This window comes from Columba livia, unplaced genomic scaffold, assembly GCF_036013475.1.
Source record: "Columba livia isolate bColLiv1 breed racing homer unplaced genomic scaffold, bColLiv1.pat.W.v2 Scaffold_135, whole genome shotgun sequence".
In the NCBI taxonomy this organism is placed as follows: domain Eukaryota; kingdom Metazoa; phylum Chordata; class Aves; order Columbiformes; family Columbidae; genus Columba; species Columba livia.
In genome coordinates this window covers 53,057-80,000 of record NW_027043031.1, presented here as the reverse complement: position 1 = coordinate 80,000, position 26,944 = coordinate 53,057, and the positions used below count along the sequence as shown (strand labels likewise).

The 26,944-nt window shown below is 56.3% G+C and overlaps 1 protein-coding gene across 1 annotated transcript; it reads left to right on the top strand.

Moving 5' to 3' along the window:
* Nucleotides 1-8,941: 8,941 nt before the first annotated feature.
* LOC135577754 (scavenger receptor cysteine-rich type 1 protein M130-like) lies at nt 8,942-20,357 on the top strand. Its single transcript, XM_065047875.1, is given in 14 exon segments — nt 8,942-9,572; nt 10,524-10,838; nt 11,110-11,418; nt 13,872-14,186; nt 14,705-15,031; nt 15,116-15,430; nt 15,771-16,085; nt 16,480-16,530; nt 16,613-16,927; nt 17,346-17,381; nt 17,665-17,802; nt 18,588-18,683; nt 19,357-19,509; nt 19,739-20,357. Coding segments are annotated over 14 exon segments (3,132 nt in total). The 5' UTR covers nt 8,942-9,478; the 3' UTR covers nt 20,092-20,357.
* The last annotated feature ends 6,587 nt before the right edge of the window (nt 20,358-26,944 follow it).

The window sequence follows — 26,944 nt, the reverse complement described above, 5'->3', positions numbered from 1 at the left end:
GGACAGCTACCAGGGCTCTTCTCTTGGTTGCAGGGCTGGTTTCTGCCATGACTGGAGAGAAGAGCAGGAGCTTTGTCCTGGAGAGCCAAAGGGCAGAGAAGGCACCAGGGACAGCCAGCAGCTGTGCCCAGCACGTGGACACCAAGGGCAGGGACAGCCCCTGGAACTCCTGGGCACCGGGACTGCCTTGGGGCCAGCACCCCAAAGGCTTCCTGCAAAGGGTGCTGGGTGGGGCTGTCGTGGGGGGGCTTTGCAGCTTCCCCCTGCTAGGGAAAGGAGGAGAAAGGGAAGAAGGGAAGTGAGGTATAGTTCAGCTGTAAGGGACCTAGAATGACCATCTAGTCCCACTGCATGACCAATTCAAGGCTGATCTAAAGTTAAAACAGGGTAGTAAGTGCATTATCCAAATGCCTCTTGAATGCTGAGGCTTGGGGCATCAACCAGCTGTCACAGAATCACAGAATGGTTGGGCTTGAAAGGGACCTCTGGAGATCATCTAGCCCAACCCACCTGCTAAAGCAGGTTCGCCCAGAGCAGATGGCACAGGAAGGTGTCCAGGCGGGTTTTGAATGTCTCCAGAGGAGGACACTCCACAACCTCTCTGGACAGCCTGTTCCAGTGCTCAGGCACCCTCACAGTAAAGAGGTTTTTCCTAATATTTAGATGGGACCTCCTATGCTGTGCCCGTTGCCCCTCATCCTATCATTCAGAAGTCTGTTCCAGTATTTGACCACACTCTCAGTAGAGGGTCAAGTCTGAACTTCCTCTGACCCAGGTTTACACCATTCACACATGTCCTGTCACTGGATACCAGGGACAAGAGACCAGCACTTCCCTATACACTTCCCTCCTCGGGAACTTTTAGAGGGCAATGAGCTTGCTCATCAGCTTCCTTCTCTCCAAACGAGAGAAATCCAGATTGCTCAGCCACTCCTCAGAGGACATGCCTTCCGGTCGGTCACCAGCTTTGTTGCTCTCTGGACACATTGGAATACTTCAACATCCTTGTCGAATCGTGGGGCCCAGAACTGCACACAGCACTCAAGGTGAGGCCACAGCAACTCTGAATACAGCAGGATAATCACCTCCTTTGAGCGGTTGGTTCTGCTCTGTCTGATGTACCCCAGGATGGGATTTGCACTCTTGGCTGCCAGGGCACACACTGCTGACTCTTGTTGAGCCTCCTGTCAACCAGCGCCCCAAGGCTCCTTTCTGCAGGGCTGCTCTCCAGCCAATCCTCTCCCCATTTAGACTTGTGCTTGGCATTACTTTATCCTAGGTGCAGAATCCGGCATGTGGACTTGTTAGATTTTATGCCGTTGATCATTGCCTAATGCTCCAATCTATCTAGATCGTTCTGCAAGGCTCCTTGTCCCTCAGGATAGTCATCAGCACCTCCGAGGATGGCATTATCAGAAAATTTGCTAATGGTGCATTAAATTCCTGCATCCAGATTATTGATAAAAATATTGGACAGACCTGGCTCTAGGACTGAGTCCTAAGGAACATCACTGGTGGCTTCCGTGAAGAATTTTTTCCTCATATCCAATCTTAACCTCTCCATGTGCAACTTGAGGCCATTTCCTCTTGTCCTATCACTTGCTACTTGGGACAAGAGACCAACACCCTCCATGATAAAACCTCCTTTCAGGCAGCTGTAGAGAGTAATAAGGTGTCCCCTCAGCCTCCTGTTCTCAAGGCTGAACAGCCCCAGCTCCCTCAACCGCTCCTCGTCAGACTGGTGCTCCAGACCCTTCACCAGCCTTGTCACCCTCCTCTGAACTCTCTCCAGCACCTCAATGTCTTCCTTGCCATGAGGGGCCTAAAACTGACCCCAGGATTCAAGGTGCAGCCTCACCAGTGCCCAGTACAAAGGGATGATCACTTCTCTAGTCCTGCTAAAGCTCTGTTTGAATCAAGGCTTGAACACCTTGGTGTGACCCAGTTGGTGACAGGTTGGACTGCAGACTCCTGAGGTCCCTTCAACCTCAGTTCTCTCATGATCCCATTGTGATGTTGGGCTCTGTTTCAGACTGGAGCAGAGCAGGCGATGATGGGGCAGGATCCACCTGTGCTGTAGGTGACCATCTGAACCAACATCTCAGCCAGGGAACCAGCCAACACCTCAGTGTGACTCGCTCTGGGCAACGTGTGAGGAGTCCTGGGCAGGGAAGGTTCAGAGGGCATGGGGCGCTGTGCAAGACACAACATGATCTTGGCTTAATGCTTGAAGGCCATCAGAAGTCAGTTAATGAAAGAGTATTCCAGAACTGGGGCTGGCTTTAGGACACAAATGTCTTCAGCTCCAGGGACACAAACACCTGGTGCCAGTGTAGATGCCCCGGGAACCCCTGCCCAGGCTCCACCTGCACTGCAAGGTGCTCTGGTCTCCCCAGGTCCTGTGTGACAGATGCCAATCCCAGGCCAGCACCTCAGGTACACTGGGCCCCTAAAATGGCCCTGGCTGTTTATGGTGAGACAGCTGATGACTGATGTCTGTCTGGAAGTGTACTAAGGATTGGAGAAGAAACACTGGTCTTCCCCTGTACTTCTATTACCAACACTCTAGTATTTCATCTCCCTCGTCATTCAGGAGTTCCCACCTCTCCTGATTAAATGTCCCTGTCCAAGGACAACTTTCCAGCACTGTCTGGACGTTTGCCCTTCCCAGTGCTCTCAGGTTTCTCCTCCACTTGCTCTTTGGTCATTCAGTGGCCTCTCAACTGTCTGGTTTCTGCTTTGAGCTTCAGGGAGTTACAAACTTGCCCCATTCTTCAGAGCTCTAATTAACATGGCCGTCAACACGTTCATTGTGTTTATTTCTATCCTCTCCTGTCTCTCTGTCTAAACCAGTTCTTGTGTGGGTGTCCCTTGTGGATGCTGGACCTCACCAGATCCAGCTTACACACACAGCTGAGGAAAAGTGTTTTGCTGTTTATTAAACTGATGTAGGAAAAGTGATGCAATCTGTGGTGGCCAATGAGGGAACCGGCAGACTGGGGGTGGGGGTGAGGAGCCAGGTTGTCCATACAGTGTCCAGCCTCAAGGACTGTTCTCCTGCCTGTCCAGATGTCTTCAGGAGACCCTCGGGATCAATGTCCAGTGTAGAATGCTGCTGTCACTTCTTCCATACACTGAAAAATGACAGAAAACACCCTGGAAAGAAAAAACCCTCCTTTATGAAATCTTCTTTGAAACCTTCATCAGCAAGTATCCCATTGGAACCTCTCCAGTTAGTTCTACAAGTCTTGAAGATTGGAAGGAAATTAGGGAAAGAAACATCGCTCATTATGGCTCTCAGTGTTTTAATGAGCCCCGTGGCGTATTTGGTCCATGAACCTCAGATACCAAGGACAGGCTGAAGAATCTGCTCAAAAAGTCCAAGCCAGAACAAACTCCAAAGTACCTTGAAGCATTAATGGGCCCCACTGAGGGCTGTTCCTGACAAAGCCTCCCCAGGGACTCGTTAGAGCAGATAATTGGAGGCAGTGATTGCATCAGGCAAAGGCAAAGTGCAGCAGCTCTGATGCTGAGAAAGCGCTTGGTTTGTCTGATGAAGGACAATGGCCAAGCCTTGAGCCCCTGCCCCTGGGAAGGGAGATCCTGCCCCTCACAGGTGGCTCAGGTTCTTCCTGGGGCTGTGTGGAGTGCGATGCCCAGTGCAGGACAATGGTGTGACACTCCCTGGGGATGCAAGGAGGCAATGGGGAGCCATGGCCATGACAACCATGTGTCTCCTCTTAGGCCTCGCTGGCAGGGACATCAGCCATAGCCAAGGGGACAAAGACTTAGGGTCTTTCAGGGACATCCAGCCTTGCCAGTGCCCTTGGCCATGTCCACCACAGTCCGTCCTGCACTGTCCCAGGCCTGTGGCTGTTTCCCCACAGGCTGCAGACACCCCATGCTCTTCCCCACCTTGTTCTCAGCCCAGTGTGTCCCCACCTGTGCTGCTGTCTCTCCATCCTCACCAGCTGTTCCTGGAAACAAAAAACCATGGCTGATCCAGAGTCCCTTTGAATGACCACAGCGCTGTGCTCAGAATGACATTTCTCTATCCTGAGCTCCACTCTGGACATCCAGAGCTGCAGTTACTGATGGTTTTCCTTTCTCATGCTGTTTCCCTCCTCCCATCATCTTGGAAAGTGATTTTCAAGATTTCTGAATCTACTGCTACTCTTTCTTGCCATGGTTTTACCACAACCACCAACTAAGACCATGAGAGCTGCTCACATCCTGCCCCCAACCCCCAAAGTGGGCCAAGGGAGAGAACTGAAAGGGAAGAGAAAAGGTCGTAGGCTAAGAATATAAAATTATTAAAACAATTAAAAAAATAATAATACACTACTACTTATATACTGATACTAAAATATACATAAAATTAAATATATGATAGTGCAATCCTCCACATGACTCCAGTCACCTGGAACAGGCAGCCCAAAAGAAGGGAACACCCTGGTCCTGAACAGGTGATCCCAGCATGAGAAAGTAAAAATTAAAAAGGCAGAAAGGCCCAAGGGCCAACTGAAAAACAGCAAAACATCATCAAACTGAACTAACACTGCACTAATGGAACTTCCGAACAGAACTAACGAAGGAGACAGAAAGCTTGAACTAACTAGCTGGAGAATGCATCTCCAGCTTTATATTGAGCATGACATTAATGGTAGGGAACAGCTCATTGATCAACCTGTCTGACTCCACCACTTCCATGGGCAGCCTGTTCCAATATCCCACAACCCACAATCAAACCTGTGCTCTGGAACCTTCCCCAGCTCCGTTCCCTTCTCTGAACTCACTCCAGTGCCTCAAGGGCTTTCCACCAACTGCATCTGACTCTGTTCACTACAACTCTTCAGGCCCAGCCCTCCAGCCAGTTCTTTACCCAGCAGGAGTACACCTGGTCAAGCCATGAGCAGACAATATTTTTATTTTATTATTTTGTTTCATTTTATTTATGAATAAATACGGTATTTAAAATGTATATATTCCTCTATACATGTGTATATTTGTACATAGGTATATAGATATGTATAAAACCAGAGAAATTAAATATACATAACCATTATAACGTACATATAAAATGGATAACACCTTCTCCAATAAGACATAATGGAATGAAGAAGTAGATTTTATATGAGAGTAGAAAGAAAAGTACAAGGATGGGTCTACACTCCCCACTTCATCAGGTGCAGAAGCACCCACAGATGTGTGGTGTGGAGGAACTTCCAGAAGGTGGGGAACACACAGGCAAGTTGGATCACGTCCAAGGGCCAAGATCCCCCAAGCGGACCACCAATGGACCCTCAGTGCAAACCCTTTAACATACAAAGAAAAGCCCAGTCCTGTGAGCTGGATTGGAAGGTCCCCACATCCAAGCCCAGCCCAGCAGGACAGGCCTTGCAGGATCACTGGGTTGCACTCTGAGCTCCTCTCGGTGCTGCAAGACACAGGCAAACTGTCTGTGAATATGGGAAACCAGGAGAAAACGCCAGCTTCAGAAAAATATGTGCATGGGGACAGTATGGAAAAGACCCAAAGGGGATCTCAAAATAGACCACGAGAAGCAGAGGAACTCGCCAATGAACCCTGAACCACAAATTGGATGTTGAGGTGCCAAACAGAGGCACCCCCCTGGTTGTGGGGGTCTCCCAGCCGCCTGTAAGGCCAAAGGGGGGTGCAGGCTGGTGATAAACAGGTTTCGTTGTGTGACAACCTTGAAGCGCTCCCCCCATCCTTAGTAGAACAAAGACCTTGTTATGCCTTAAACGTCTGGGTTTTGTTGCTTTGAGAGGAAGAGATAGATGACACCTCGTCTTATCTTTCCCGAAATTTTATGGTCCTGGAGGCAGAAGATAAGGACAATTAACAGTGTTGCTCTGAAAGGCCTCATGGCCTAATTGGGATGATAGAGATGAACCATCTGTCTGACAAACAACTACCAGAAGAAACCACAAACGATCCATAGAGACCCATGGAGACCATAGAGACCCATAGAGAACCACGGAGACCATAGAGACCCATAGGGACCGTAGAGACCCATAGAGACCATAGAGACTCATAGAGACCCATAAAGACCATAGAGACCCATAAAGACCATAGAGACCCATGGAGACCATAGAGACCCATAGAGACCCATAGGGACCCACAGAGACCATAACGACCCATAGAGACCCATAGACACCCATAGAGACCCATGGAGACCATAGAGACCATAGAGACCCATGGAGACCATAGAGACTCATGGAGTCATTCCAGGACCAATGTACCCGCGGGGTGGTGATATCTGTGATCTCTCTCTCTCCCTTTCTCTTTCTGATATCTTAGTTTTCCTCTTCTCTCTCTCTCTTCCTTCTTCCCTCTTCATCGCATCTGTTGAGTCAGGATTGACTCATCCCTCATCCCATCTGTTGGGATGGGACACGTTGTCCTTAGGCTCATAATCTGATTGAATGTTCCCAACTGCTCTGGCTGAGCGAGGGGAGAAGTCAGGAGTGCTGGGACCTGCCCTGGTCCATCTGAGCCACACCAGCCAAACCCAGTGTGTGCGTGTGTCATGGCAAGGGCTGGGGAAGGGGTGGTGCTGGATGTCAATGTCTGAACACTGTAGGACCTGAGTAGGGTGCACACTGTGTGGAACAAGGGCTGGAGATGGTACTGGCTGGGATGGAGCTGATTTTCCTCTTCACAACCCCTGCTGATGGTGCCCAGAACAGCTCTGACAACACTGATGTTGTAGCAGTTGCTGAGCAGCACTGGCACAGCCTCAAGGCCTTCGCTGCTGCCCTAACAGTGTGGAGGCTGGAGGTGACAGGAGGCTGGAGGGGACGAAGCCAGGAGAGCTGACCCCAACTGACCAAAGGGATATTCCACACCATATGATATCAGGGTCAGCAATAAAACTGAGGAGGCAGGTGTGTTCCTCAAAACATCCTTTGCTCAGAGGCAGGCTGGGCATATGTATCTCCTGCTGTGAGTAACTATTTCTCCACTTATTAAATCGTCTTTATCTTGACCCATGAGGTTTTCTTTCTTGCTTCTGCCCTTCCAGTTCCTGCCCAGTCCCACTGGTGGAGTGTGAGCAAGTGATTGGGTGGGCGCTGCCACATGGGGTCACCCCAACATGTGCACAGAGCAAATAGGTTGTGCTGGTGACGTCCCTGGGGTCTCAGTAGAGTCTTGTATCTGGGCAGGAACAACCCCAAGTTCCAGTATAAGTTGGGAATGACCTATTAGAGAGCAGCGTAGGGGAAAGGGACCTGGGGGTCCTGGGGACAGCAGGGTGAGCATGAGCCAGCACTGGGCTCTTGTGGCCAGGAAGCCAATGGTACCTGGGGCGGGTTAGAAGGGGGTCAGAGAGGTTCTCCTGCCCCTCTACTCTGCCCTTGAATAAAGGGTTTAGTTCAGTTACTATCAGGATATACTTGGGGATCATATACTTATATATAATATATACAGCCATAGCACCCTGAGAATGGCTGATCAGGGAAGCTAAGCAGGGTCGGGCCCGGTTAGTACTTGGATAGGAGACCTTGTGGCCAGGAAGCCAATGGTACCTGGGGGGGATTAGAAGGGGGTGGTCAGTAGGTCAGAGAGGTTCTCCTGTACCTCTACTCTGCCCTTGAAAAAAGGGTTTAGTTTGGATACTACCAGAATATACTTGAGGAACATATATATATAATATATGCAGCCACATCACCCTTAGAACATCCATCTCATCTGGTCTAGGAAGCTAAGCAGTGTCGGGCCCGGTCAGTGCTTGGATGGGAGACCATATATATACACAGCCATAGCACCCTGAGCATGCCCCATCTTGTCTGATCTGGGAAGCTAAGCAAGGTCGGGCCTGGTCAGTGCTTGGATGGGAGACCATGAAGACCAATGGTACCTGGGGTGGATTGGAAGGGGGTGGTCAGTAGGTCAGAGAGGTTCTCCTGCCCCTCTGCTCTGCCCTGGGGAGACCACACCTGGAATATTGTGTCCAGTTGTGGCCCCTCAGTTCCAGCAGGACAGGGAACTGCTGCAGAGAGTCCAGCGCAGCCACCAAGATGCTGGAGGGAGTGGAGCATCTCCCGTGTGAGGAAAGGCTGAGGGAGCTGGGGCTCTGGAGCTGGAGGAGACTGAGGGGGGACTCATTCCTGGGGATCAATATGGAGAGGGGGAGTGTCAGGAGGATGGAGCCAGGCCACTCTCGGTGACAACCAATGGTAGGACAAGGGGCAGTGATGTCACTCCTAGCTGGACGGCTGATAGGCCAGGACCAGGTGCACGTCCTTACAGGAGCTGGTGAGGTCACTGTCAGTGTAACCAATGAGCACACAGCGGTGGCAGTAGAGGGTGTGAGGTCACTGTCAGTATAACCAATGAGCACACAGCAGTGGCAGTAGAGGGTGTGAGGTCACTGTCAGTGTAACCAATGAGCACACAGCGGTGGCAGTAGAGGGTGTGAGGTCACTGTCATTTTAACCAATGAGCACACAGCAGTGGCAGTAGGAGGAGCAGGGCTCATGTCACTGGTGACACCCCATGGCCATGGAGCTCGGTGCCAACCATCCATGTGCTGTCACAGGGTCCCCAGCAGGTACAGGAGCTGCCCGGCCCCGTGCCTGTGAGGCCGAAGGAGCAGCCCCTGCAGCCCTGGCTGCAGCCGTCGGGCTGGGGGTGTCTCGGGGCACTGCAGGGATGTGCCCTGGCACGGCCCCAGGAGGAAACCACAGACTTCCTGCCCGGGCGCTGCGGGGGGAGAACAGGGGGCTGTGGTTTGTGCACCTGCAGGCTGCAGCTCTGATCCACCCGTGGGGAATAACGGCCCCTCGGTGACACGCTGACAGTCAGGGACGCGTCTGAGCCTCTGGGCTGCACGTCTACTGCCAGGACAGGGACGTGTCCCAGCTCCAGCTCCTGTGAGGGACCTTCCGCGGGCTCTCCAGGGAGCGGTGGGTGAGCCAGCGCTCGGGGGATGGGGCTCTGCCCTGGGCTAAGGCTCTTTCCCAGCTGCTGCTCCCCGCACAGCGGGCTCTGTCACAGGGGCTGTTTCCTTCCCTTCCTGACACAGCCCTGGTGCAGTCCCAGCCCCATGGGTCTTATGGCACCGGGGTGACTGGCCGCTCTCACCTCGGGCTCTTGGATGTGCCTGTGGCAGGACATGCTCAGTGCTCCTGGTCCACACTCAGAGCTCAAGGAGTAAAAAACTGTTTCCCCCACTACAACCAGCCCTGTCCTGTGATGTTCTACCATTGCAGTGCTGTGACACCTGCAGCAGAGCCGTCCCTCATATATGGTCATGAACAGCGCTGGAGAAGTTCATTGGAGGACTGGGCCGTGTCGGAGGGGAGATAGCTCCCGATAATGTCTAAAAAGGTGCTGCTGCTTCAATTGGCTCCTCCTGTAACCGGGGGGCATCTGCAGAGATATATTGCCCTTCCGTCATCATTGCTCCCACGAGTCCCTGGAGCTGTGGCAGGGAGTGCGGCACAGAGGGATGTGCCATCAGGGCAGGAGGCTCAGGATGGGCACAGAGGGACTCGTGTCCCCTCAGACGCTGTGGCTGCTCCTCTGGGTACAGCTGTGCAGGGGTAAGTGCTGACTCCCTTGTCCCACCGCCCAGGGCCAGCGGGTACCAGTGCGGTCATGGGTCTGGGAATGGGGTTCCTTTGCAGGTGCTGCTGAGAGAAGGGGCAGAAGGTTCTCAGTTCCACAGAGCCTGTGCTTTTCCCTGTGCTTGTCTGGGTGGGAGACAGTATCTCCTTTTCCGGGGCTCCAGTGTTCTGTGCCTGGCTGGATTCACAGCTCCACTGTCCTGGGGTACCTTTGGGGACCCCTTGTTCCCAGCACTCTGCCTCTGGACCAGTGGTGGCCTCACTGGCAATGGCAGCACCCAGACATCCCCAGGGCACTGCCAACATCTGGGCTGCCCCAGAGGGTTTGTGTGCTGCTCACTGCCCCTTGTTCAGAGGGAAACCTGACCCCACAAGGGCAGTTAGTGCCCCAGAGAGAGAGAGGACGGGGACATCTGCAGTAGAGACATGTCCTTCCTGGGGGGCCTGGCCCAGGGCTGATGTCAGGGGAGAGGAGGGGAGGTGGGATCCTCTGGATCACCTCAGTGGGAACAGGGAACGCCCTGGGGATGGGATTGGTTTGGATGGTGCTGGGACAGGTGGTTTACATGGGAAGCTGCAGCCCTGGGTACACAGGGCTGTTCAGGAGGTGCTGGGCTGGGGGAAGCGGGTGCCCAGTGCAGAGCTGGACAGTGTGTGGGTGGTCATGGGTGGGGGGCAGGTGGCCGAAGGGGTGGAAAGAAGTGCCTTGTGTGGTGGGATGGAGAATGACCCAGCAGGGCTGAACATGGGCACTCCCAGCCTTGTGCAGCTGTGGGGACAGAAGGGACCCTCACACTGCTCTGGGGACCTGCAGGGGAGGGGGCTCCCACCCTGGTACCCCTGACTCTGCCCAGGCAGGAGGTTCCCCCAGAGCTGCAGCACTGGGGCTCGGTGCTCTCCTGACTCATCCCTTGTTGGTGTTTGAAGGTGCTGTGGAGGTGAGGCTGGCGGATGGCGGCGGGCTCTGTGCCGGGAGAGTGGAGGTGAAACACCAGGGACAGTGGGGGACCGTGTGTGGTGACTACTGGGGCATGAACGATGCAGCAGTGGTTTGTAAGCAGCTGGGCTGTGGGTCTGCTGTCGGTGTTCACTGGTATGGATACTTTGGGCCAGGATCTGGCCCCATTTGGATGGATGATGTCAGCTGTGATGGCACCGAATCCGCCCTGTCCGACTGCAAACATGAAGGATGGGGTGAACATAACTGTGATCATGATGAGGATGCTGGAGTGACGTGTTCAGGTAAGGGGTCACCCTGTTGCCACCTTTGGGGCTGGGATGGTGGAAGGCCCTGGCTGTGCTCTCAGGAAGCAACAAACATGCTGGAGCAGGTCCCAGTGTGGCTAGTCGTGCTGCTGAGCTGGGACTGTCATTGATGGAGCAACCGGTCCTTGGGGAAAGCTGTGACAGCCCTGTGGGCACAGGACCCCGTGCAGGCAGAACTGACCAGCTGCCCAGCCCCTCCTGCCTCGCCACAGGTTTGTATGACTTGCTTTTTGGTGTTTTTTTCCAGGATTTGTCCGTCTGGTGGACGGGAAGAGCCGCTGCTCAGGACGTGTGGAGATCCGTGATGGGAACCAGTGGAAAACTGTTTGTAGTTCCCACTTTGGCCCCAAGGCTGCTGAGGTGGTCTGCAGGGAGCTGCAGTGCGGCGTGGCCCTGCCTGTGTCTGGAGGAGGTCACTTTGGAGAAGGGGCTGGTCCCATGTGGGATGGAGAGCTGCAGTGTGTGGGGAATGAGTCCCTCCTGTCCTCCTGCCCCACGGGGTCCTCCAGGGACCAGGCCTGCCCCCAGATGAACAGCGCTGCTGTCAGCTGCACACGTGAGGACTCGGGGTGGGGTGCTGAACACTGGGGTGAAACCCAGCCTGAGGAGGGGACAGTTGGTGCTGTTGAGACAAGGGAACTGGGGCATCTGTTCCCACAGGCGACAGAGACCTGACCCTCCTGGGGATAATAGACAATGGCAGGACTGGGCTGATGCCCCAAGACAAAGGGGGCCATGGGCTGGGAGGACTCCCTGGGATCATCATGTTTCTCCACAGAAGATACGCATAGGGCTGAGATGATGAGCTGGGAGGTCCCCAGGGCAGACTGTGGCCCATGGGAGCTGGGGGCCCTGGGAGAAGCAGCAGTATGTGCTTGGGGATCCCTGGAGACAGGTCTGTTCCCAGGGTGCTGGCTGGGGAGGAGTGGGTGCTCTGGGTGGGCCTGGGCTAGGGGCAGGTTGAAAGGACCATTAGGGTAGAAGGAAGGCTGTGGGGCACAAGTGATCCAGCAGGGCTGGAGCTGGTCACCCCAGCCTTGCACAGCCTGTGGGGATAGAAGGGACCTCTGCACCACCCTGGGAACAGCCTGCAGGGGAGAGGGCTCCTACCCTGGTGCCCCTGACTCTGCCCAGGCAGGAGGTTCCCAGAGCTGCAGCACTGGGGCTCGGTGCTCTCCTGACTCATCCCTTGTTGGTGTTTGAAGGTGCTGCGGAGGTGAGGCTGGCGGATGGCGGCGGGCTCTGTGCCGGGAGAGTGGAGGTGAAACACCAGGGACAGTGGGGGACCGTGTGTGGTGACTACTGGGGTATGAACGATGCAGCAGTGGTTTGTAAGCAGCTGGGCTGTGGATCTGCTGTTGGAGCTCCTCAGTATGGACACTTTGGGCCGGGATCTGGCCCCATTTGGATGGATGATGTTGGCTGTAATGGCACCGAATCTGCCCTGTCTGACTGTAAACATGCAGGATGGGGTGAACATAACTGTGTGCACGATTTCGATGCTGGAGTGACGTGTTCAGGTAAGGGGTCAGTTTGTTCCCCACCTTTGGCGCTGGGATGATGGAATGGCCCTGGCTGTGCCATAGGGAGCAACAAACATGCTGGAGTAGGGCCCAGTATGGCAATCATGCTGCTGAGCTGGAACTGTCATTGCTGGTATAACTGGTCCCTGGGGAAAGCTGTGACAGCCCTGTGGGGACAGGACCCCATGCCAGCAGCGCTGACCAGCTGCCCAACCCCTCCTGCGTGCCCACAGCTCCCCACACTGACCCATGAAACAGGGTCTTTGCCAGCATTTACTGACTCTCGTCTGTGCTGCTGTCACCCTCTGGGGCAGCAGGAGGCCAGAGGGACATGCGGATCTCCTGTCCCCACCCTGGCCATTGGCCTGGGACCCGTGCACCCAGATAACAGTGTCCCTGGATGAGGACATGCCCCTAGAGCAGGCAGGGGAGGGCTCTGGAAAGCACCAGTTGTGATAACAGCTACTCCATTTCTGTGCTCTGGGACACCTCCCACCTAAAAGGAACCTCCCAACACCCAGGAACACCCTGGGATCAGAGTGAGCCTCTGGTGGCACCAGGTGATGATGGTCCTGCCTGTCCCGAGCTCTGCAGGGGCTGAGCAGCTGCAGCTTCGTCACCATCTGGGCCAGTTCTCCTGGACCCCAACGGCTCACACGGGTGCGGTGCTGGGGGAGCGTGCCGGGCAGCACAGAGGACCTTGTGTGGGACCCTTTGTCTGAGCACACCTGTGGCTGTGAGTGTGTGGCAGACACACACCTCGAGTGCTCTGGTGCTGTAGAGAAGGGGCGGAGGAGCCTTGGATGTGTTTGTGGCACCAACACTCCCCCAACAGCTTCTGCTGGGATGTGCAATGTGCGGTTTGTCCAGGGATTCCTTGGAGGTGATGTGGGATGTGGGCAAGTAACTGCCAGAGGGCTCTGGGGACTCCCAGGTTTGCTGGTTTTTTTTTCCAGGATTTGTCCGTCTGGTGGACGGGAAGAGCCGCTGCTCAGGACGTGTGGAGATCCGTGATGGGAACCAGTGGAAAACTGTTTGTAGTTCCCACTTTGGCCCCAAGGCTGCTGAGGTGGTCTGCAGGGAGCTGCAGTGCGGCGTGGCCCTGCCTGTGTCTGGAGGAGGTCACTTTGGAGAAGGGGCTGGTCCCATGTGGGATGGAGAGCTGCTGTGTGTGGGGAATGAGTCCCTCCTGTCCTCCTGCCCCAAGGGGTCCTCCAGGGACCAGGCCTGCCCCCAGATGAACAGCGCTGCTGTCAGCTGCACACGTGAGGACTCGGGGTGGGGTGTTGAATGCTGGGGCTGTGCGGGGGGTTGGGGACAGAGCAAGGACTGTGCTGGGTGGGTGTAGGGCTGGAGGGGTCATGGGACAGTCTGCAGCATGAAAACCGTGCAGAAGGAGAAGAAAGGCCTCTGCCCCTCTGGCCTTTCCACCAGCTACCGAGGCTACAAAGGCACCAACCCGCCCTCTCTCCTCCTCTGTCCCCAGAGTACACAGGGTTCAGGCTGGTGAACGGCAGCACAGCGTGTGCGGGGAGGGTGGAGGTCCAGGTGCTGGGGACCTGGGGAACCGTCTGTGCCTCCCGCTGGGATCTCTCGGATGCCCACGTTCTGTGTCGTCAACTCAACTGTGGGTTTGCTGAGTCCGTTCCTGGAGGAGAGCATTTTGGGAGAGAGACTGGCCCTGTCTGGAGAGACTCATTCCACTGTGACGGGACTGAATCTGACCTGGGACAGTGCCCAGTGGTCACCCTGGGGGCCTCCCCGTGCTCCCCTGGGAACAACGCTGCTGTCATTTGCTCAGGTGAGCGCTGGGAAAATGGTGCATTAGCTCTGTTTCCCTTTGTGTGAGACATGGCCGCCCAAAGCAGGGGTCCCATGGCAGCACCAGGCTGAATTTCTCCCTGGAGGGGCCCTGGGGGGCTTTCCCTGCTCAGACTGACCGCTCTGCTCTGGGAGAGCTGAGGTCGGAACAGACACAGACACCTGTCCCCAGGGCAGCGCCTTAGGACCCGGTACCACTGCCCGGCCCAGGTTCCATAGGATGAGCCCAGGACAGGCTGGTGCGGCTCTGCTCCATCCCTGTGGCTGCAGACAAACACATCCCACCCCCACAGAGAGCCCTGCAGAGCCCCATCCCACCACCCCACAGCAGCAGACCCGGTGTGAGCTGCAGACAGGGCCTGGGCTTTGCCCTCGCTTCTTGTCAGCACAGGGCTTGCTCTCGCCCCGTTTGGTTGGACAACCCCCCTTGCCCTCCCCCCTGGAGGCTGCCGTGCTGCCCGGTGCCGCTGATGGCTGCGGCTCCTCTGCTCTCCCCAGGCCCAGCCGACTCTGCATCCCTGCGGCTGGTGGGCGGCGGGAGCCGGTGCGACGGGCGAGTGGAGATCTTCCAGCGCGGGACGTGGGGCAGAGTGCTGGACGACCAGTGGGACGTGCGGGAGGCCAGCGTGGTGTGCCGGCAGCTGCGGTGTGGAGAGGCAGAAAAAGCCTACAGCCCCCCAAAGCCTGAGCGAGGGACGGGCCCCGTGGGGCTGCGAGGGGTCCGGTGCGCAGGGCATGAGGCCAGCCTGACCCTCTGCAACACCTCCCTGCCCGGGAGTGCCCTGTTGGGAGGGGTTGTGGAGGACGTGGGAGTCATTTGCTGGGGTGAGCGGCGCTGCACGAGCCCCCAGATGATGGGGTGGGGGTCAGCCACCCCCTGACAGCTCCTGGGGTTTCTCCCCACTGCAGGGAGCCGGCGGGTCCGGCTGGTGAACGGGCCCGGACGCTGCGCAGGGAGAGTGGAGATCTACTACCAGGGCAGCTGGGGGACCGTCTGTGACGATGGCTGGGACCTGTCTGATGCCGCCATCGTTTGCCACCAGCTGGGCTGCGGAGGGGCGGTGGAGGCGGCCGGCTCCGCTCGCTTCGGGGAAGGCTCCGGGCAGATCTGGCTGGACGGTGTGAACTGCTCCGGGGCCGAGGCTGCTCTCTGGGACTGCGCTGCCGGGCCCTGGGGGCAGCACAACTGCGGGCACAAAGAGGACGCGGGTGTCATGTGCTCAGGTGTGTGCCGGGAGCTGTGCCGGGATGGTTCCCGGGAGGACAGGACACAGGGAAAGCCGGGCATGGCCAAGGCTGTCCCTGGCTGAGCCCCTGCCTGAGCCTGGCCTACAGACACCCATGCACGGGTGTCCTCAGTTCACCGGGGTCCCTGGGGAGCTCAGTGTCCCCCAGGGCGAGTGGGGAGAGCAGGGGCTGTGTCCAGCAGGGACTTCTCTCTTACCTGGGTGCAAGGGGGACTTGCTGGCCCTGCCCTGCCTGGCTGGGGGCCTGGGGAGCGCAGGGGTGTCCTGGCTCCCACAGCCCCACACCAGCCTGTGCCTCTTGCTGCCTTTCCTCCCAGAGTTCGTGGCCCTGAGGCTGGAGAACAGTGACGGCTGCTCCGGGCGCCTCCAGGTTTTCTACAATGGGACATGGGGGAACGTTTGCTCCAACTCGATGACTCCTGACACGGTGTCGCTGGTGTGCAAGGAGCTGGGCTGCGGGGACGGAGGATCCCTGGAAGCAGGCCTGCCCTATGGCAGGGTGTCTGGCACTGCCTGGCTGGATTACGTGCAGTGTGAGAAGGGAACCAGCTCCTTCTGGCAGTGTCCATCCACCCCCTGGGACCCACAGTCGTGCGATGACCTGCGAGAAGAGACCCACATCACCTGCAATGGTAACTCTGAGCCACTCAGGCACCAGTGTCACCCCAGCTTCTGCTCCCCTCTGGGCACGGCCAAATGCAGAGAAAGAGCTTGGAGGGGATTTTGTTGCCATGTCAGACTCTTCTGCTGCTGGTGGCACAGATGTGACCACAGTTCTCAGTGTCCCACATGTCCAGCAGCAGTCGCCACCCAGCAGTGCGTGGGGGAGGCAGTGACATCTCCAAGTGGTCTCAGCGGAGACCAGAGAGGGTTCAGAGCAGCCTCCCCTCCATGGACACCCTCCTGCTGCTCTGTGACCAAGATGGCACACACAGGCACAAGCAGAGCTCAGCCCCGCTCTCTTCTGCACAATCCCCCAAGCCAGCCCCTTCACCACAGTGTTTCCTTCTTCAGGGGGACACCCAGAAATGCCCCCAGAGCCTTTGGCCCCGTGCCCCAACTCCAGCAGCTGCACAGGTAGGGAGCTGCTCCTCCGCGTGCTCCTCTTGCCTGGCTCCTCTGCTGTCTGAGTGCCGTGGGAGCTCTTTGCCCTCTCCAGACAGGGAGAAGATCCGTGCCGTGGGAGGCGAGGACGGGTGCTCGGGCAGAGTGGAGCTCTGGCATCGCGGCTCCTGGGGGACAGTGTGCGATGACTCCTGGGACATGCGGGATGCCCAGGTGGTGTGCAGGCAGCTGGGCTGTGGCCCCGCGGTGTCTGCCCTGCATGAGGCTGCTTTTGGGGTGGGCCAGGGCCCCATCTGGCTGGAGCGGGTGGAGTGCCGGGGGATGGAGTCGTCTCTGCAGGACTGCTGGGCCCGGCCTGGGGATGGACGTGCTTGCCGGCATAAGGAAGACGCTGCCGTGCGCTGCTCGGGTGAGTGGGGGCTGGGACCCCTTGGTCAGGTATTGGCAGGGAGCTGGGAAAGGCCTTTCACCCGCTTGGTCCTGGCACGGCCCCTGAGCTCCCGAGAGCAGGAACGTTCCTGTGAGGTGCAGCAGCCTGGTGCCAAGCAGGGAGCAGCCTTGGTGGAACTGGGTGTCCTTGGGCCACTGCCTGTGGGGCCCTGCAGCTCCAGGACCATCCATCCCCAGGCTGCCTGTGCCACCCTGCCCACCGCCCAGAGCAGAGGTCCCGGGCCCTGTCCTGGGTCCCTTTCTAGCACTATGGGAGGGGCAATTGGGGTGGGATGTGTCATGGACACTACAGACACACACCGGGGTGTCGCAGGGGAGGCTCCCTGGTACGTGCACTCCCACCCCCTCAGCCCAGCTCTCCTTTTCCTCCTCTGCAGCTGCACCCAGGACAGCAGCATCCCCACCCCGAGCAGGTAACTCGTCCTCCCCAGGGCTGGGTATCCCAGGGCCAGGCTCTGACCCACAGTGGGGTGCAAGGGGCTCCTTGCTGGGGCGTGAAACTCCCAGGAGGAGGCACTGGGGTGGTTGTGTGGGGGTTGAGGAGGGGGTGAAATTCAGTCAGCAGGGTGGAAGCTTCTCCATCATCCCCCCTGGGGCCCTCCACTCTCCACTGTCTTGTATGATGGGGGTCGGGTCTGGTGCTGCCTCCACCTCTCCCAGGGCTGGTGCTGTTCTTCCATGTTCTTGCCTGTGCAGATCCCACCCGGGGCCGTCCGACTGTCAGTGGGGGAATCTCAGTGCCCGTCATCATCTGCATCATCCTGGGGGCCCTTCTCTGCCTGCTCCTGGCCCTGCTGGCCAGGCAAGCGCTCAGGGCCAGGGCTGGGCGCAGAGGTGGGTCCTTCCACAGAGCTCCCCAGTGATGCCTCCTGGAAGGGCTGGGGGTGCTGCGGGGGGTCAGTAAGGGGCACAAGCAGAGCTGAGGGGAGGAGACTGTGTGCTGCCACCTGTCCCACGTACCCCGTTGATTGGCTGGCCATAGGGCACCAGCAGCAAAGGGTGGAGAGAGCCCAGAGGTGGTGGGAGCAAGAGATGGGGCAAGGAGAGACATGGCAGAGCAGGACCAGGGGAGATGTTATCCTGGGGGAGATGTTATCCTGGGGGAGATGTCATCCTGGGGGAGAAGTTATTCTGGGGGAGATGGCCAAGGCTGGCAGTGCTCTGGGTAGTACTGGAGGGTGCTCTGGGGCAAAGGAGAAGACGGGAGGAACACAGGGCAGCAGGGCCCATCTCCATGGAGTCAGGCCCCAGGCTGACCCTCTGCCCAGCCCTGCCTGCTGGGGGCCCTGCTATGGACTCGTGGGGCAGACAGGGGTCGGCTCCAGGTGGAGGGGAAGCACGGGAGCTGCTCTGGGGTCAGACAAGGGGATGACCCAGGGGCCAGAGGGGCTTGAGCGCTGTCTCCAAGGGGCTGAGGTGAGGGTGATGCTGCCCCAGATCTTTTCCACAGTGATATGGCCCTCACTGGGGATGTGGCAGCTGTTCCTGGACAGCACAGTGGGGCTGTGCTGTTGGAGCAGACCTGGGGTGGGCCAAGGAACAGGTTTGGGGAGCACAGTGGGGTCCTACTGCCCCTCTGCCTGTCCCCATGCCAGCTCTGCCTCTGTCCCCGTCCCCAGGCTCCAGGACAGCCCAGGAGCTCTTCCCCGAGGCCGTGTACGAGGAGATCGGTCACAGCCCAGCATGGGAGAAGCAGGCAAGATTTGGTTGCTCAGGTGGGTGTGGCACATCTGCAGGACCCTTTCCCCTGGCCCCTCCCCAGGGCTGATCCCCTGAAGACCGCAGCCCGTGGTCCCGGCAGTGCTGGGGCTGTGTGGTCTGTGGGGAGAGCACCCCAGCCCTGGGCCCGGGAGAGGAGCTGCCTCCCAACTCGCTTTGCCCATCGCAGCTGGACAGCCCCTCTCTTCCTGCCCCTGCACCCACTGACGAGTGAGGGAAGAGCTGTCCTGGGACAGCTCTGGGAGCACCTTTGAGACAGGGCTTGTCCCAGGGGAGCAGGGTGAATTCCCAGCCCTCCTCCCCATGCAGCCCCAGCTCTGTGGGTCCCCCCTCCCCAGCAGCACTGGCCACGAACCAGGTCAGTGGGCTCATCCCATAACAGCCGCTGCGCATCTCTCCAGGCTCCTCTTCAGAGCAGTCCCTGACCCAGCTGCAGCCCTACCCTGGGCACCGAGAGGAGGAGGATGGTCTGGGATCAGCACCAGGTAATGAAGCAGGAAGGGGCTGATCTGCCTGCAGACAAGTGAAGGACAGAGGTGTCACTGGGTGTCACCGTCAGAGATGGGGAGGACCTGAGGGTCTCCTGTGCTGCTGCCAACACCAGCGCCTCCCATCCTCTGCTCTGCAGGAGGGATCTTCTCACTGTCACCAGCTCCCCTCTCTTTTCAGATGTTCCTGTTCTGCCTGGGGGTGACCCAGTGGATGGCTATGATGATGCCAGGGAGGTTTCTCTCCCTGGGGAGGACGATACCCCTGGACAGCGAGCTCGGGAAATGCCCAGGATGCCAGAGGAGGGAGCAGGACCCAGCGGTGCACCCAGAGGTGAGAGGGAAACTCAGTGCTCCTGGTGCCTGGGGTGCCATCCCCACTGCCACCCTGGTTGCTGCTGCACTGAGACCTAAACCTCCTGGGAAGGGGGAACCTGCCCCAGGAGTTTCCCATGAAGGGACTGAAGGGTGGGAGAAGGAGCTGAGTGTGGTGAGGAGCAGGAGGGAAGGTGATGCACAGACTCCATGGGGTGAGCTGCAATGTCCCGCATTGCTGCTTGCAGGGGGCAGCCTGTGCTCCCAGAGAAGTGCCGGGGTCCCTGGAGCTGAAGGAGACACCGCGTCCCTGTCCCTGGGGAGCATGGGCTATGATGACGCTGAAGAGATCTCTCTGGCACATCTGTGACACACAAAGGCTGTGACAGAGCTGGGTGCACAGCAGTCCCTGAGCCCCCGGCCAGGAGAGCCCGTCCCTGCTGTGCAGGTGGGTGCAGCCGGGAGGGAGGAGAGGTCCGTGCAGCTGGGAGAGCCGCGAGCACCGGGAACCACCTCCCTTTGCCCATGGGCAGCACAAACAGCACAGAGTTTCCTCTACTTTCCCCTTTTTTCCACTGTGTATCATATTTGTTCTTATTAAAAGTGTCAGTGGACTTTGACTTGGAGCTGGTTTGTGTCTGCCCAGGCATCAGGAAATCTTCCTGAGTTTGATCAGGGGCAGCAGAGACCAAAAAACACCCCTGGGGTGGTTTCCATCCTGCTTGCCACAGGCAGTTTCTAGTCAAAATGACTCTCTAACAGGTCCTATGATGCTCCCCAGTGCCCATCTCTTCACCCCGAGATTCCCCAGCTGCTCTTTCCCCCAGGCCCTGCCTGGGCCAGGCTGGTCCCACAGTGCAGAGCCCATGACAGAGCTGCTGTGCCAGGGTAAGTCCTGGCTGCGACCCCACAGATGTGAGCCCTAAGGCCATCACCGTGCCCTTTAAACTCCAGATGGCCCAGAGGGGATCACACCCCAGATCACCTCCCACAATGATCAGCAGGCAGCTGTGCTCCCCAGTGACCAGCACAGGGTGCGGAGCCACTTTCTGGGACACACAGGGCTGGGATGCCCTCTCTTCTGGCTCTGCCAGAGCCCCAGTCTCCATGGGCTGCTCCTGCTGCCTTGGGCCGTCACAGACTCCGAGCACTCTTGTCACAGCCACAGAGCCGTGTTCTCCCTGAGCAGGGGCTGTGAGGCCCCACGGCAGCCCTGGGACCCCGTCCTCCTGCTGCTTGCAGCCCCCGCCCTGCCCTCCTGCTGCCTCGCCGGGGTGTCAGTGCGGGTTTGTGTCGGGGCAGCACTTGTGTGCAGGTGCGGGAGGGATGGGAGCAGGCGGGTGTCACGGTCCATCGATAATGGACTCGTGATGGTTCTTTTACCTTGATCTCAGAGTGCAAAATTAAGGTGACCAAAAAGCCAAGGGGTTATAGTTCAATCAAGCAGTGTTGCTTTATTAATTTGCCCGTGAAGTGGCACATGATAGAGAGAGAGTAAGAAAGAGAAAGGGGAAAGAAACAGGGAAAAGTAAAGGAAAAGATGAGAAATGAGGTTGCGTTTATCACCAGTCCAGTTCCAGAAGTGTCCCTCTGATCTCTGGTCCCACGGAGTCCTGCCGGTTCTCCGCCATGATTCGGGATCCTCTGGTGGGAAGATCTTCAATGGTGTCCATTCTGGAGTCACCTTTTATGCTTCTTCACCCCCCCTTGCTCCTGTTGTTTTAGGGCAGTCTCCGCCTAGACTTTGCAATCCAGGCTCGTACTGCGCAGGCTCGAAAGATTCAAGCTTTATTTGCCAACATGTCCAGCATTCAGGGGTCTTTCTCTGGTCCATTGGGTGACCTCAAGACCCTTGGTGAGCTGCTGGGCATGCTCCTATTTGTTGGCCATTGTCTGAGGGAGCAGGTAAGGGACATGTGTAACTGAGGCTGCAGGTGAGAACACATCTTCTGGACGGCAGCTATTGTTCCTGGGTCAAAGAGACCCTCATGACAATAGCTTTCAGGAGGCGGGGGCTAGTTTGGCTGAAGCAGCAGCAAAGTCCACACAGCAGCCATTGTAAGCAGGAGCCCCGCCCGTATCAGAGAAAACAGTTCAACACAATGCTTCTCCTTGGGCCTCTCTCCAAGTCATTGTCCATCTGTTCTTTCAGTCAGGGCCTCAGTTCTCTCAGTTCTTGATGGCGATGTTCAGGCAAATACTGCTCCATCTTCAGACCAACTCTCACAATTCCCCAGCCCACTGGAGATCCCTCAACCCATTGGAGATCCCACAACCATGGGAGATTCCCCAAACCCATTGGAGATCCCCCAACCCATTGGAGACCCCCAAAACCCAAGCATGGGAGATCCCCCAACCCATTGGATATCCCCTCAAAGCCATTGGAGATCCCCCAACCCATTGGAGACTCCCCCAACCCAACCATGGCAGATCCCTCAACTCATTGGAGATCCCCCAATCAACTGGAGATCACCCAACCCATTAGAGATCTCACCAAACCCATTGGAGATCCCCCAACACAACCATGGGAGATCCCCCTAACCCACTGGAGATCCCCTAACCCATTGAAGATCCCACCAAACCCATTGGAGATCTCCCCCACCCAACCATTTTAGATCCCCCAGCCCATTAAAGATCCCAGCAAACCCATTGGAGATCCCCCCAAATCCAAAGATGGGAGATCCCCTCAAACCCATTGGACATCCCCCAACCCATTGGAGATCCCCCCAAACCGAAACATGGGAGATCCCCCAACCCATTGGACATCCCCCCAAACCCATTGGAGATCTTGCCAAACCAACCATGGGAGATCCCTCAACCCACTGGAGATCCCTCAATCCACTAGAGATGCCCCCCAACCCATTGGTGATCCCCAAAGCCATTGGAGATCCCACAAAACCCATTGGAGATCCCCCAAGCCATTGGTAATCCCCCAACCCAACCATGGGAGATCCCCCAACCCACTGGAGACCCCCCCAAACCCATGGGAGACCCCCCCAACCCACTGGAGATCCCCCAACCCAACCCATTGGAGATCCCCCCCAAACTTACTGGAGATCCCCCAATTCACTGGACATTCCCCAAACCCATTGGAGATCCCCCAACCCAACCATGGGAGATCCCCAACCCGTGGGAGATCCTCCCAACTCATTGGAGATCCCCCCAAACCCATTGGAGGTCCTCCACTTCACTGGAGATCCCCCCAAACCCATTGGAGATCCCCCAACCCATTGGAGACTCCCCCAACCCAACCATGGGAGATCCCCCAAGCGCATTGGAGATCCCCCCCAACCCACTGGAGATCCCCCCCAAACCCACTGGAGTTCTCCCAATTCACTGGAGATCCCCCTAACCCACTGGAGATCCCCCAAACCCATTGGAGATCCCCCAAGCCCTTAGAGATCTCCCAACCCATTGGAGATCCCCCAACCCACTGGAGATCCCCCTCACCCACTGGAGATCCCTAAACCCACTGGAGATCTTGGTGTCCCCAAAGTGTCCAGGGATGGGACATCTTAAATGTTGGTGGTCTAAGGGGTCCAGGGATAGAATATTTTAGGTATTGGTGGCCCAAAGTTTCCAGAGATGGGAAATCCTACATCTTGTTGGCCCAAAGTGTCCAGGGATGGGACATCTTGGGAGCAGAGATGGGACATCTTGATCTGAGTGGCCCAAAGTTTCCAGGGATAGGACATTGGAAGTCTGACATTGAGCAACCTGGCTTGCGGTGATCCTAGGGGTCCAGAGATGGGACATTATAGGTCTTGGTGGCCTAAGGGGTTCAGGGATGGCACATCTTGGCCTGGGTGGTCTAAGGGATCCAAGGGTTGGGACATTTAAGGTCTTGGTGGCCCGAGATGGCTGCAAATGGGACATCTTGGATCCAGAGTTGGGACATTATAAGTTTGGGTGGCCCAAAGTGTCCAGGGGTGGGATGTTTTAGGTCTTGGTGGTTTAAAGGGTCCAGAAATGAGACAACCTGGGTCTTGGTGGCCTCATGGGGTCCAGGGATGGGACATCTTGACCTTGGTAGCCCAAGGGGGCTGGAGATGGGACATCTTGGGTGCAGGGATGGGACATCCTGCATCTTGGTGGCCTTAAGTGTCCATGGATGGGACATCTTGGGTCTTGGTGGCTTCACACAGTCCAGGGATGGGACACTTTGGCCTGGATGGTCCAAAGTCTCCAGGCATGAGACATCTTTGATGCAAGGATGGGACATCTTAGGATTTGGTGTCCCAAAAGTTTCCAAGGATGGGTCAACCTGGGTCTTGGTGGCTTCATGGGGTCCTTCTGGGCCTGGGTAGCCTAAAGTATCTAGGGATGGGACATCTTGGATCCAGGGATGGGACATTTTAGCTCTTAGTGGCCCAAAGTCTCCAGAGATAGGATATCTGGGATCTGGCATGGAACATTCTGGCTCTTGGTGGCCCAAGGTGTCCAGGGATGGGAAGTTTTGTCTCTTAGTGGCCTCAGAGTTTCCAGGGATGGGACATAGTGGCAGCAAGAGATCCCCCACAGGTGCCTGTAACCTCACATCCCTCTTCAGATGCCCCGTGGCTGCTCCAGAATAACTCTGGGTTGCCCCAAGGGGCCAAACTGCTTAAGCAGGCTGGGGAGAGGGGTTGGAGGTGATGGGGGTTGAGCATGGGAAAGAGAGCTTTGGGATGAGGTGTTCAATTTAAGGATTAGGGCTCGCTGTTCAGAGTTAAGATTTAAGCATCTGGCAATCTGCTTAGGTGCGTGGTTAGTGTTGAGGGTATGGGCTAGCTTTTTAGGGTTGTGGTGAGGGCGAAGGTTAAGGCTGGTGTTTTAATGCTAGTGATACAGGGTGGGGGTTAAAGTGAGTAAAAGGATAAGACTAAGAATAAGGGTTTACGGGTTTGAGATTTGGCTTAGAGGTAAATTCTGAGGTTTGGGTTTAAAGTAGTGCATTACTGTCAGGGTGAGGACTAGCATATAGGAATAAGGTTAGAGTTTCAGATTACTGCTTAGAACCCAGGTTAGGGCCTAACACGAATATTTTCACAGTCAATGTCACAGCGACATCACGGTTACCTGAAACCCTCCAAATCTTCCATCTCTGTTGGCCAAGCCATTCTTTCCTCCCCCAAATCTCCAAGCTCTCCTGTCCCAGTTCCCCTTGACCTTCCCCAATCTGTCATCATCTTGGGAACAGCTTTCTGATGGCCTTCATGACTTTTGAGTATTTGCCTTCCCGCTGCTGGTCAGTCAGTTCCTGTGACAGAAGTGACCTCACAGCAGCATCTAAAGGGGCACAATGAGCTGCTGTACTGCTGAAGTCCCTGCTCAGCCCAGCCAGCAGCCCTGCACCACCCCTCAGGTCCCCTACCTCAGCTCATGCCTACCAGCTCGTGCTCCAGAAGAGCTCCCATAGGTCCTGGGAGACTTTTCCCAGACATGCATTCCTCTCTGCCTGTGTCCTTCAGCACCTTGGCCATTGCATACCGGACATGCATTGCTCTCTACCTGTGTCCTTCAGCAGATGTTTCCTTGGAGAAGAGCAGAATTGTAGCATTGCTGAACACCGTCCTGTACCCATTCTTAAATCCATTCATCTACAGTCTTAGAAATAAGACTGTGATACTGGCCCTCAATTAAGCCATTGCCCATACAAAAACACAGCTTTTCCCCTAATCATGAGGCATTTCTTGGCAGCAATTCCAGTGACCTGCTATCATATGTTAAATAATTCCAATGCCTATGTATGTAACCTTGAGACAGAGATACCTCAGCAGATTTATAGAATCATAGAATCCTTTCAGTTGGAAGAGACCCTCAGGATCATCGAGTCCGATCATAACCCAACTCTAGCGCTAAACCATGTCCCTAAGAAGCTCATGTAAACACCTTTTAAACACCTTCAGCGATGGTGACTCCCCCGCTGCCCTGGGCAGCCTGTTCCAATGCCCGACAACCCTTTCCAGGAAGAATCCTTTCCTAATATCCAATTGGAACCTCCCATGGCACAACTTGAGGCTATTTCCTCTTGTCCTATCTTGTTGGATTGTGTTAAGTGATAAAAAGCTCCTCTGCACACGCAGAGAAGGCACTAACAATGGCAGGAGGAGTAAGGCAGTTAAAACCCTGCCCTGGCTGCTCCCAGCACCATCACTGGGAGCCACCAGCTCATCGTGAGCCCATCTCCAAAACCAAGAGGAGCACAGAGGCTCATTGGCAAGTGGGAACCCAAATCACAGGCTCTGAGAAATGAACATCTTGTCCCAAAGCTACCCTGGGAGAGCCATCAGCCTCATTGTCCAGGTGTGAAGCCCATCGAGAGGAGTCATTGAGAGCAGCTCTCTGCATCACCATTTAGAGTAACGGGATTGGGTCCTATGGGTGCAGGATACATTAGGGGATGCAGGAGAAGAGTGTTATTGAATTATATAGGACTTATAATGGGAAGTTTGGGGAAGGACCCCAACCAGTGCAGTCTGTCCTGTCTTCTCATTAAACTGAATTTCTATGTGAGCAAATCTCTTCTCTGTGTGAACATGTGAGCATGGGGGTGTGAGTGTAGCAACTGGAGCAGGACCAGAGGGTCAGACAGCCTACATGACATTGGTGCCAGCAACTGAGAGACCAGAGTGACCGGACATAACAGTGTGTGCGCATGTGTGTGACTGGGGTTGTCTGTGCCAGTATCTGGAATGGGGCTGCGGCCCTGGGGTCTCATGTGTCCTGGTGTCTGCAACTGGCAAGGCCGGTGTCCTGGGGAGGTGTCACAGTCCATTCGGTGATGGACTCATGATGGTTCATTTACCTTGATCTCAAAGCGCAAAATTAAGGCAACCAAAATGCCAAGGGGTTATAATTCAATCAAACAGTGTTATTATATTATTTTGCCTGTAAAGCGGCACGTGATAGAGAAAGTAGAGAAAAAGGCAGGACAAAGAAAAAGGGGGGAAAAGAATTGGCTACCACCAAACGAGTCTCAAGGTGTCCCTCTGATCCCAGGTCCCATAAAAAGAGTCCTGCTGGTCCTCCCTTGTGATCTGGGATCCTTTGGTGGGGGGATTCTCAGCAATGTCCAGTCGGGAATCATCTTTTATGCTTCTTCACCCCTCCTCGCTCCCATGGATTAAGGCCAATCTCTGCCTTTGTTTTGCAATCCAGGCTTAACTGCACAGGCCTGAAGAGTCCCCGCTCTGCTTGTCAGAACTGGTCTGTGCCCACGACACCTTGCATTCAGGGGTCTCTTACTGGTCCACTGGGTGGCCTCAAGACCCTCTGCAAGCCTCTGTGCATGTTCTTCTTCGTTGGCCTTTGTAATGGGGAGGAGGTGGGGGCAAGGTTGGCTGACGCAGCAGGTGAAATCCACCTTCTGGACAGCAGCTACTGCCCCAGGTCGGAGCGACCTGAATAGCACAATTATTTTCCTCAGGCCTCTCTCCAAGTCCTTGTACAAATCTCTCTATCAGCGCACCTGT